General features: G+C 41.1%; 1 protein-coding gene across 1 annotated transcript in view; it reads left to right on the top strand.

The window, feature by feature from the left end:
* Positions 1–12723, top strand: part of LOC128684172 (apolipophorins) — a 183518-nt gene that overhangs the window by 32815 nt on the left and 137980 nt on the right. Inside the window, exons 2-3 of the mRNA XM_070095041.1 lie at positions 1086–1213; positions 1516–1590. Coding sequence (XP_069951142.1) covers positions 1086–1213; positions 1516–1590 — 203 coding nt within the window. The remainder of the gene's footprint in view (positions 1–1085; positions 1214–1515; positions 1591–12723) is intronic.

The following is a 12723-nucleotide window of genomic DNA, read 5'->3' as shown; positions in this document are numbered from 1 at the left end:
CAAGTCCAACTAACCAGTTTGCCTAAATTCCTTCATCAATGTTACCTTGCTCACACTCCAACAGCTTGTCAAGGCCAAAAACCATTTGCCTCCACTCAAGAAGAAGGCGGCGAGCAACCAAGGAGTGCAACAGACAAGTGAAGAGGCAGCAGTAGTCAGCACACACAGCAAGAGGCATTCCTGAGCTTCCTCAGCTCCTGGGCTGCAGCCAAAGCTGGGGTGTGGCTCCAAAAGCATCCTGAAGTCCTTGCTGCCTATGCAGCACCTTCGGTTGCCACTAATCCCGCCCATGGGGGGGCGGGGTTAGTGACCAAAGGTGCCTAGCTTCTCCCTACGAGCCCCATGAGGGTGGGGAATGGGGCCAGGCCTGGGAATGGCTGGTCTCAGAAGATGATGAGGTACTTGTACCTCCTCCCTTGGCAGACGTATGTCTCAGACACTCCCGCGATAGGGAGCCAAAGCCGGGTCGCCAACTGGCAGAGACCAGGGCTGGCAGTAATAGCAAATCTATGAAGAAGAAGCCTCCACTCATATCTAACATGCTCTCACACACTTGCTGGATGACCAAGCCTCTCACATACAAAATCTTCTTTACTCCCTCCCTCCAACCTTTCCTAGGGTGAGTCCTACCCCACCTCCCCTCCACTACAGATTTATTCATCCTCCAAATTATCCTAATTTGCTTCATCCTCTCTAAATGTCCAAAGCACCTCAACATCCCCTCCTCAGCCCTCTGCATAATACTTTTAGTAATCCTGCACCTGCTGCTAATCTCCAAACTATGAATTTTTTGCATAATATTCACACCACACATTGCACTCAGACACGACATCTCCACAGCCTCCAGCTTTCTCCTCACTTCAACATTCGCAACCCATGCTTCACACCCATATTAGAGTGTTGGTACCACTGTACTCTTATACATTTTATTTTTTGCCTCCATGGATAACATCCTTTACTCTATGGATGCCTTGATGCACCACCCACTTTTTTCCCCTTATCAGTGCTATGGTTCACCTCATCTTTCAGTATTAATAAGATTATATTAGTGAAATAAACTAAAACATGTTCTTTCTTATGTGCAGTCTTAACAGTGCCTGTTGTAGGGAACTTCACTCAGTGGATAGCGACTCATGTCAGATGCTTCCAAAAATCAACAACATTCATTTTCATAAGAGAGACTATAATCTCTGCAGGTCAAGTCCTTCATAAGGCAAGTATATTTTTTTTTATATTAATGACCTAATGTTTTTAACTGATGAACATTGTTTCTTTTGTTAAGCAAAATGAGATCAGCCATATTCAGGTTAACTGCATACTGTTTTACAGATAGTATTATACATTTATACAATGGCCAGTAAGCATAAATTGTTTTATGTATACATTGGTGGTAAATTATTCTGATTTAATCTAGGATAACTTAGCAAAATTGAGCAGTGCAATGTATTTTCATTGGCAATCACATAGGAGAGAGAGTAAGTTCATATTTGATAATAAAGTTTTTTTTCTTTTTAGGTGATTTCTCTTCTGTATTCTGATGAAGGAAACGTGTATAGCCAGGTGGCAGGAGGAGGAGTATGGAATGTTTATGTAAGCTTGTTTTCTTTGGTAGTGTACTGTATCTTTATCAGATAGTCTTAATGACTACAGAAGTTCAGATGTCAGGTAAAATATATTAAATTATTGCACTAGATAAAAAAAAAATAGCTGATTACTTATAAATCATGATGATATTGTTAATGCTGTTCCCTTATACAGTGGGCCCTTGAGTAACGGAATTAATCCATTCCAGAGAGATTGCCTTTAACCAATTTGGACGTTAGCCGAATTAATTTTTCCCATAAGAAATAATGGAAACCCAATTAACCCTTTCAGGGTTTTCGACATACTGGTACAGCTTACGCACCAGGGTTATTGACGTACTAGAACGCCTAAATTCTAGCACCTTCAAATCTAGCGAGAGAAAGCTGGTAGGCCTACATATGAAAGAATGGGTCTATGTGGTCAGTGTGCACAGTAAAAAAAAAAAAATCCTTCAGCACAGTGCGTAATGAGAAAAAAAAAAACTTTGACCATATTTTTGGATTAAAACAGCGACTTTGCACTGTATTTTTGTATGGTATTTATGGTTGTATTCTAGTTTTCCTGGTCTCCTTTTATAGAATGGAAGATATATTACAGAAATTGAAATGATTTTGATTGGTTTCACGATGAAAAGTAGCAGAAATGTTCAATTTTTACCAAAGTTCAAAAGTAAACAAATCATGCCAAGCGTCCAGTACACGTCAACTGGTGAGTCTAATATTCTTTCACAAGTGTGCTGATATTATTTATACTATTTCTACACTAATGCAGTAGTCTGCATAACAGTAAATCTTCTATTTTTTGTAAGAATAAAAATTCAAAGTGGAAAGCAAAAGAAATATAAGTGGGGCCTGGGGACATGACTAACGAACAGAGAACTTGTTATTTTAGTGCCAGGAATGTCTGTCTTTTTTATTCTGGACCCTGTTTGGAAATTGGCATCTTCTGAAATTTGTGTGAAATTGGCAATTTCTAACCACTTTATTGGATAGTTGAAATTGGTAAATGGGTGGTTTCTTGTACTCATTCGATAAAAAAATGGAGTTCTAGCAAAATAAATATGATTTTTGTTGACTAGTACACAGCAATTGGCCGAAAATATGGCTCAAAGTGGCCGAAATCACCGATGCGTAAACATCGTTGAGACCGCTAACTTTGTGAGAGCATAATTCTGTAAGTTTTCCATCAAATTTCATACTTTTGGTGTCATTACGATTGGGAAAAGATTCTCTATCATTTCACAAGAAAAATTAATTTGTTTTTTTTCCGAAAAATTTTCGACCTCGAAAACAAGTTTAAGAGAGGGCCTCTCGACCCTGAAAGGGTTAATCCATTCCAGACACCCAAGAGTATTAAACAAAATAATTTTTTACATGAAATATACATTTCCCTACACAGAAAACAATGAGACATGCACAATAAACAATACTGAAATGACACTTACCTTTGTTGTGGACTTACTGATGAGACAGGAGGAGGGGAGAAGATGGAGGTGCACTATTGTTTGGAAGGGGAATCCCCTTCCATAAAGACTTCAGGTAACAAGTCCTTTTCTGGGGTTACCTCCTGTCTTTGTTTTTTAATGCCACTAGGACCAGCTTGAGTGTCACTGGATCCCTGTCGCACAAAATATCTGTCCAGAGAGCTCTGTTTTTGGCATCTCTCTAAGATTTCCCTAAAATGGGACACAAGAGTGTCATTGTACATGTTGCCAATACGGCTTGCAACAGCTGTGTCAGGATAATGTTCATCCATAAATGCTTGCACCTTTGTCTACATTGTACAAATGTCCTTAATCTTTGACGAAGGCAACTTCCTCCATCTCTCTTCCTCCTCCTCTGAAGCATATTCCTGAGCTGTGATCTGTTGCTGTTGCACCTGAAGCTCTTGCAGCTCTGTAGTGATTAGTTCTTCATCGTCATCCTCCACCAACTCTTCCACATCCTCGCCACTAACCTCAAACCCCATGCACTTCTCCAATGACAGTAGATTCCACAACTGGTATAGGCTCCTCAGGGTTAGCCCCAAACCCTTCAAAATCCCTCTCTTGTACACATTCTGGTCACAGTTTTCTCTAAGCAGAGTTCAAAGTCCTGCAAGTCACTCCCTCCTAAGCCTTACCTATAAGGTTTATGCAACTGAGGATACTGAAGTGATCTTTCCAGAACTCTCTTAGGGTCAATTCAGTGTCTGAGGTCACTTCAAAGCACTTTTGAAACACTGCTTTGGTGTACAGTTTTTTGAAGTTTGAAATGACCTGCTGGTCCATGGACTGGAGGAGAGGAGTGGTATTAGAAGTCAAAAACTTCACTTTGATGAAGCTCAACTCGCCCACAATTTGCTCTTGCAAGTCGTGAGGATGAGCAGGAGCACTGTCCATTATTAGGAGGCACTTGAGTGACAATTTCTTTTCCAGGAGGTATTTTTCCACAGTGGGGACAAACACATCATAGAACCAGTCAAGGAAAATGTCCCTAGTGACCCATGCCTTACTGTTTGCTCTCCACATCACACACAATTTAGTCTTGACAACATAGTTTTTCTTGAACACTCTGGGAGTTTCAGAGTGATACTCCAGTAAAGGCTTCACTTTGTAATCCCCACTACCATTGCTACAAAACATGAGAGTTAGCCTGTCTTTTATAGGCTTGTGTCCTGGGAGTGCCTATTTCTCCTGAGTAATGTAGGTCCTGTTGGGCATTTTCTCCCAAAACAGGCCTGTTTCATCACAGGTGAACACTTGTTGGGGTTTTAATTGTTCAGTCTCTATGTACCCCTTAAAGTCCTGCACATATTTTTCAGCCACTTTTTTGTCAGAACTGGCAGCCTCACCATGCCTTACCACACTGTGTATGCCACTACGAATCTTAAATCTCTCAAACCAGCCTTTGCTGGCCTTAAATTCATCAGCAGCAGCACTATTTTGAGGCATTTTCTTAATGAGATCATCATGCAACTTCCTTGCCTTTTCACATATTATTGACTGAGAAACACTATCTCCTGATAATTGTTTCTCGTTTATCCACACCAACAAGTCTCTGCACATCTTCGAGTATTTGCGATCTCTGTTTTGTAAGCATACTTGCACCTTTTGCAACAACAGCTTCCTTGATTGCCTTTTTGTTGGCCAAGGTAGTAGTGATGGTTAAACGGGGTTTCTTATATAACCTGGCCAACTCAGAGACATGCACTTCACTTTCATACTTTGCGATGATCTCTTTCCTTAATTCAATAGTATTTCTCACCCTTTTTACCACAGGGTTGGCACTAGAAGCTTTCTTTGGGCCCATGTGGCTTATTTAGCAGTTACAAATACTAAAAACAATGGAATAATACAAAATGTATCACAGGTATGTGTGGAATCGTCCTCTCTGGCTTGTAAACAATGGCACACTAGCTGAAGGCAGGGCAACTCAGGCCGGGCGGATAGGCGGACACATTTGGGACGAATGCCCTTAACCGAGTTCTTGGGCATTAGCCGAGCCAATACTTTGATGCAAAAACACACCACTATCCGATTTTGGCATTAGCCGATGCCACCATTACCTGAGGGTCCAATGTACAGTAGGGCCCCGCTTTATGGCATTTTGCTTCATGGCGTTCTGCTAATACAGACATTTCAAATTATGACCAAAACTTACTATACGACTCCCCCACCCAGTTTGTTTAAATTCTCCGTGAGCTCTGTAAGCACCACATCTCTCCATTATATCTGGAAATTCCAAAATTTCAAGTGTTTTTGAAAGTTATTTCATATTTTATGTATACGCTGATAATTATACTTATGTATACTTGTACTTAAATAAACGTACACACTGTGCTGACATGCAGGTACACATTAAAATCAGTAAGAGTGTCTTATGTCTTGAGATGCCATATTAGTAATGATAATAAGAATAGTAATAATCACTGATTCTCATTAAATGTCGTATATTATGTAAATACAGTGGACCCCCGACATACGATGTCCCCAGCCTACATTAAAACCAACCTACGATGCTTTTCAGCGTAAAAATTTGACCCCGATGTATACATTGAAAAACGCGACCTACAGCATTCTTCCGGTACGCATCCACATGTCTGTCCGCCCGAGCGCACCTCAGCTGGCCTGCCTTCAGTTAGTGTGCCAATGTTTATAAGCCAGAGCGGTCACTCCCAAGCATACATTAGGAATATTTTGTATTATTCCAGTATTTTTAGTGCTTCTAACTGCTAAATAAGCCACCATGAGCCCAAAGAAAGCTTCTAGTGCCAACTAGACAGCACTTTCAGCAGCAGCCGATGGTGCTGTAGCACCATCAGCTGCTGCTGCTGCTGCTGCTGTAGCACCGTCAGCTGCTGCTGCTGCTGTAGCACCATCAGCTGCTGCTGCTGTAGCACCATCAGCTGCTGCTGCTGTAGCACCGTCAGCTGCTGCTGCTGCTGCTGCTGTAGCACCGTCAGCTGCTGCTGCTGTAGCACCATCAGTTCCTGCTGCTGCTGTAGCACCGTCAGCTGCTGCTGCTGTTGCACCATCAGCTGCTGCTGCTGCTGTAGCACCGTCAGCTGCTGCTGCTGCTGTAGCACCATCAGCTGCTGCTGCTGCTGTAGGACTGTCAGCTGCTGCTGCTGTAGCACCGTCAGCTGCTGCTGCTGCTGTAGCACCATCAGTTGCTGCTGCTGCTGTAGCACTGTCAGCTGCTGCTGCTGTTGCACCATCAGCTGCTGCTGCTGCTGTAGCACCGTCACCTGCTGCTGCTGCTGTAGCACCATCAGCAGCTGCTGCTGCTGTAGGACTCAGCTGCTGCTGCTGCACTGTCAGCTGCTGCTGCTGCTGTAGCAGAGTCAGCTGCTGCTGCTGTAGCACCGTCAGCTGCTGATGCTGTAGCACCATCAGCTGCTGTTGCTGCTGTAGCACCATCAGCTGCTGCTGCTGTCGCACCATCAGCTGCTGCTGCTGCTGTAGCACCATCAGCTGCTGCTGCTGTAGCACTGTCAGCTGCTGATGCTTTAGCACCATCAGCTGGTGCTGTAGCACCGTTATTGGTGTGACTTATCGAGAATACCAAGAAACAATTAACCCTAGAGGGTTAACCACCCAGGATAACCTAAAAAAGTCAGTGTGTCATCAAGGACTGTCTAACTTATTCCCATTGGGTCCTTAACCCTTTCAGGGTTTCAGCCGTACTAGTACGGCTTATGCCTCAGGGTTTTTGACGTACTAGTACGCCTAAATTCTAGCGCCCTCAAATCTAGTGAGAGAAACCTGGTAGGCCTACATATGAAAGAATGGGTCTATGTGGTCAGTGTGCACAGTATAAAAAAAATCCTGCAGCACACAGTGCGTAATGAGAAAAAAAAAATTTGACCGTGTTTTTGGATTAAAACAGCGACTTTGCACTGTATTTTCGTATGGTATTTATTGTTGTATTCTAGTTTTCCTGGTCTCATTTTATAGAATGGAAGACATATTACAGAAATTGAGATGATTTTGACTGGTTTTACAATGAAAAGTACCTTGTAATTGAGCTCAAAGTAGCAGAAATGTTCGATTTTTACCAAAGTTCAAAAGTAAACAAATCATGCCAAGCATCCAATACACGTCAACTGGTGAGTCTAATATTCTTTCACAAGTGCGCTGATATTATTTGTACTATTTCTACACTAATGCAGTAGTCTGCATAACAGTAAATCTTCTATTTTTTGTAAGAATAAAAATTCAAAGTGGAAAGCCAAAGAAATATAAGAGGGGCCTGGGAATGTGACTAACGAACAGAGAACTTATTTTAGTGCCAGGAATGTCTTTCTTGTTTATTCTAGACCCTATTCAGAAATTGGCATCTTTTGAAATTTGTGTGAAATTGGCAAAATTGCTAAACTCTGACCACTTTATTGGATAGTTGAAATCGGTAAATGGGTGGTTTCTTGTACTCATTCGATAGAAAAAATGGAGTTATAGCAAAATAGTTATGATTTTTGTCGACTAGTACAGTGGAATTGGCCGAAAATAGGGCTCAAAGTGGGCAAAATCGCCAGTACATAAACATCGTCAAGACCACTAACTTCGCAAGAGCATAATTCCGTAAGTTTTCCATCAAATTTCATACTTTTGGTGTCATTATGATCAGGAAAAGATTCTCTATCTTTTCCTAAGAAACAATTTTTTTTTTAATTTGGGGACCCTGAGAACAAGTCTCGGAGAGGGCCTGGGGAGCTTGAAAGGGTTAATCTTGTCTCCCAGGATGCGACCCACACCAGTCGACTAACACCCAGCTGAAGAGGAAAAAAATGCCTGGAACTAGTGCTCATATTGGTGAATTTAAGGCCAGCAAAGGTTGGTTTGAAAGATTTAAGAATTGTAGTGGCATACACAGTGTGATAAGGCCTGTTATGGAAGAAAATGCCAAACAGGACCTACATTACTCACGAGGAAAAGGCACTCCCAGGACACAGTGTCTCATCAGTCATTGCTGCATCTTCAATAAAGGTAAGTGTCGTTTATTCTTCGTTTTGTAGAGTAGAATAGAAAACGTATATTTCACTTGGTAAATTTTTTTTCATACTTTTGGGTGACTTGCACGGATTAATTTGATTTCCATTATTTCTTATGGGGAAAATTAATTCAACCTACGATCATTTCGTCTTACGATGGGCTCTCAGGAACGGAATAATATCGTAGGTCAGGGGACCACTGTATACACATTTTCATTAATCCATCTATGATATTTTTTTCAAAATTATATAATAAACCTGATACGTAACATATAAACATGATAAATACACCCCACAGTAGAATATATTATTATCACACTGGCCGATTCCCACCAAGGCAGGGTGGCCCAAAAAAGAAAAACTTTCACCATCATTCACTCCATCACTGTCTTGCCAGAAGGGTGCTTTACACTACAGTTTTTAAACTGCAACATTAACACCCCTCCTTCAGAGTGCAGGCACTGTACTTCCCATCTCCAGGACTCAAGTCCGGCCTGCCGGTTTCCCAGAATCCCTTCATAAATGTTACAGTTAGAATAACTTAACATAAATATGAGATGTGGTAGCCAGACAACTTGTACGAGTGACAGCAAGAATTACATTTTCTCTAGTCCAACATCAGAGAAAATGTGTTACTAGGGGTAACTGTAGAAAATTATTTCTTTCGTATGCCTTCACGAGCTTCATTTCTTCTAAAAATGGTGTTACATGAGAATGGGAGTGTCCCTCTTTATTTATTCTACTGTATTAACATAAAGACAACTTGTACACAAACGAGACGTGTTCCCCTGGTTTGTCTACAAAACTTGCCTCCACCTGGTTTGTTTACGTAACTCCACACCTGTCCTCTTTCATGTACTCATTGTCTCTCTCTCACATTTATTCGTTTTATCTCGTTTACTCACCTCTGACCTTACATTAACCCTTTCAGGGTCCAGAGGCTAAATCTTAAAGGGTGCACCAGGGTCCAAGAATTTTTGGAAAAAACAAAAATTATTTTTCTTACAGAATTAAAGATAATAACTTTCTGTAGGTAATAAAACAAACAAAAAAATTCTTTGATCAGTAGTTACCGAGATATAGACACATGAAGTTGACTTTCAGTGACCTGGTGGCGGCAACATCCAGGACTTCCGTAAAGTTGCGTTATTTTATTTTAGGTTTTTGTTACTTTTTCTTGTCTTTTCTAATATTTTTTTTTTCCAGTAACTTTTGTGGCCAGTGAAATCAATATAATGTATAATGTATAATTATAGGCCAATATCCAACTTACACCCTCTCTCTAAAATCTTCGAAAAATTAATTCATAAGCGAATCTATTCCTACCTCATCTATCACAACATACTCAACCCCTGTCAATTTGGGTTCAGGCCTAATAAAAATACTAATGATGCTATTATACACATGCTAGAACACATATACACTGCAATAGAGAAAAAAGAAGTCCCACTGGGGATCTTCATAGACTTACATAAAGCTTTTGATACAGTTGACCATGACTTGCTCCATATAAAATTGTTGCACAATGGTATAAGAGGGCACTCCCTCAACTACCTAAAGTCTTACCTCAGCAACAGAAGCCAATATGTGTACACAAACGGGGCAAACTCTTCCTCACAGCCAATTACAGTTGGTGTCCCACAGGGAAGTGTCCTAGGCCCTCTTCTCTTTCTCATATACATAAATGACCTACCAGATGCATCGCAACTGCTCAAACCCACACTATTTGCAGATGACACTACATACGTCTTCTCTCACCCGAGCCCAGTCACACTTGCCAATACTGTAAATACCGAATTACAGAAAATATCTACCTGGATGAGTACTAACAAACTTACTCTAAACATTGACAAAACCTACTTCATTCAGTTTAGTAACAGAGCTACAGACGTCCCTCTTAACTTAATGATAAACGGTTCACCTATCACAAAACTCACAGAGGGAAAATTCTTAGGAATCCACCTTGATAATAGACTCAAATTTCAAACACATATACAACAAATTTCCAAGAAAATTTCCAAGACCGTAGGCATACTATCGAAGATACGGTACTATGTTCCACAGTCAGTCCTCCTGGCCCTATATCACTCACTTATTTACCCCTATCTCACCTATGGAATTTGTGCATGGGGCTCAACAACAATAAACCATCTCAGACCATTAATTACCCAACAAAAGGCTGCAGTCAGAATAATGATAAATTCCCACTACAGGCAGCACACTCCACCAATATTCAAAACTCTAAACCTACTCACCATTCAAAACATCCATACTTATTACTGCACCTACTACATTCGTAGAACACTTAATTCTGATATAAACCCTCCCCTCAAACGTCTCCTTACTACCCTCAACAGAACACACGACCATAACACAAGGCACAGATCACTCTTTGATGTTCCTCGAGTCCATCTCACGCTATGCAAAAACTCAATGCACATAAAAGGCCCTAAAATCTGGAATTCATTACCTGTGAATATAAAAGAAACATTACCTGTTTATAAATTCAAGTCTCTTCTCAAAGATCACTTACTCACCCACAACTAAATAAATACTGAATAATTGTATCTCATAAATGTCTAACCTGTGACCCAATCAAACTTTATTTTTTAATTGCATTACCTAACAGAATACTCCATTCTACTGAATGCTCAGCAACACAGTAAATGACCATATGACCTGTCTTTGTAATACTCATTGTGCTAAATTTTTATCTGTTTACAATAATGTTTTTACCACTGAATATATCATTGCTTAATTAATCGTAAGTTAATTTTAAGCCTGCCCATAATGCTCTGCATACAAGGGGCTTTGGTATGTTACACTGCAGTAACTTTGTACTTCACTGTATCATGTTCAAATAAATAAATAAATAAATAAATTGTTTTTAACACATTAACTGCACAAATAAATTTATCATTATATTGCTTAAATAACTTGTTAACAAGTTTATTATAAATAAAATAATGATGAAAATATTAGTGCGGTTATTGTGTTGAACACAACGGTACCATATAGTATTATATGGTACAAAGGTACCATATGGTACATTGGCACCATATGGTACAATGTACCATATGGTACAATGGTACTATATGTACAATAATACCATATAGTACAATGGAACCATATGGTACAATGGTACCATATGGTACAATGGTACCATATGGTACAATGATACCATATGGTACCTGGAGTTTACCTGGAGAGAGTTCCGGAGGTCAACTCCCCCGCGGCCCGGTCTGTGACCAGGCCTCCTGGTGGATCAGAGCCTGATCAACCAGGCTGTTGCTGCTGGCTGCACGCAAACCAACGTACGAGCCACAGCCCAGCTGATCCGGAACTGACTTTAGGTGCTTGTCCAGTGCCAGCTTGAAGACTGCCAGGGGTCTGTTGGTAATCCCCCTTATGTGTGCTGGGAGGCAGTTGAACAGTCTCGGGCCCCTGACACTTATTGTATGGTCTCTTAACGTGCTAGTGACACCCCTGCTTTTCATTGGGGGGATGGTGCATCGTCTGCCAAGTCTTTTGCTTTCGTAGTGAGTGATTTTCGTGTGCAAGTTCGGTACTAGTCCCTCTAGGATTTTCCAGGTGTATATAATCATGTATCTCTCCCTCCTGCATTCCAGGGAATACAGGTTTAGGAACCTCAAGCGCTCCCAATAATTGAGGTGTTTTATCTCCGTTATGCGCGCCATGAAAGTTTTCTGTACATTTTCTAGGTCGGCAATTTCACCTGCCTTGAAAGGTGCTGTTAGTGTGCAGCAATATTCCAGCCTAGATAGAACAAGTGACCTGAAGAGTGTCATCATGGGCTTGGCCTCCCTAGTTTTGAAGGTTCTCATTATCCATCCTGTCATTTTTCTAGCAGGTGCGATTGATACAATGTTATGGTCCTTGAAGGTGAGATCCTCCGACATGATCACTCCCAGGTCTTTGACGTTGGTGTTTCGCTCTATTTTGTGGCCAGAATTTGTTTTGTACTCTGATGAAGATTTAATTTCCTCATGTTTACCATATCTGAGTAATTGAAATTTCTCATCGTTGAACTTCATATTGTTTTCTGCAGCCCACTGAAAGATTTGGTTGATGTCCGCCTGGAGCTTTGCAGTGTCTGCAATGGAAGACACTGTCATGCAGATTCGGGTGTCATCTGCAAAGGAAGACACGGTGCTGTGGCTGACATCCTTGTCTATGTCGGATATGAGGATGAGGAACAAGATGGGAGCGAGTACTGTGCCTTGTGGAACAGAGCTTTTCACCGTAGCTGCCTCGGACTTTACTCTGTTGACAACTACTCTCTGTGTTCTGTTAGTGAGGAAATTATAGATCCATCGACCGACTTTTCCTGTTATTCCTTTAGCACGCATTTTGTGCGCTATTACGCCATGGTCACACTTGTCGAAGGCTTTTGCAAAGTCTGTATATATTACATCTGCATTCTTTTTGTCTTCTAGTGCATTTAGGACCTTGTCGTAGTGATCCAATAGTTGAGACAGACAGGAGCGACCTGTTCTAAACCCATGTTGCCCTGGGTTGTGTAACTGATGGGTTTCTAGATGGGTGGTGATCTTGCTTCTTAGGACCCTTTCAAAGATTTTTATGATATGGGATGTTAGTGCTATCGGTCTGTAGTTCTTTGCTGTTGCTTTACTGCCCCCTTTGTGG

The sequence above is a fragment of the Cherax quadricarinatus genome, chromosome 4, assembly GCF_038502225.1.
Source record: "Cherax quadricarinatus isolate ZL_2023a chromosome 4, ASM3850222v1, whole genome shotgun sequence".
NCBI lineage: Eukaryota > Metazoa > Arthropoda > Malacostraca > Decapoda > Parastacidae > Cherax > Cherax quadricarinatus.
The sequence above is the reverse complement of the archived record's forward strand: the minus strand, read 5'-3'. Positions and strand labels throughout refer to the sequence as shown.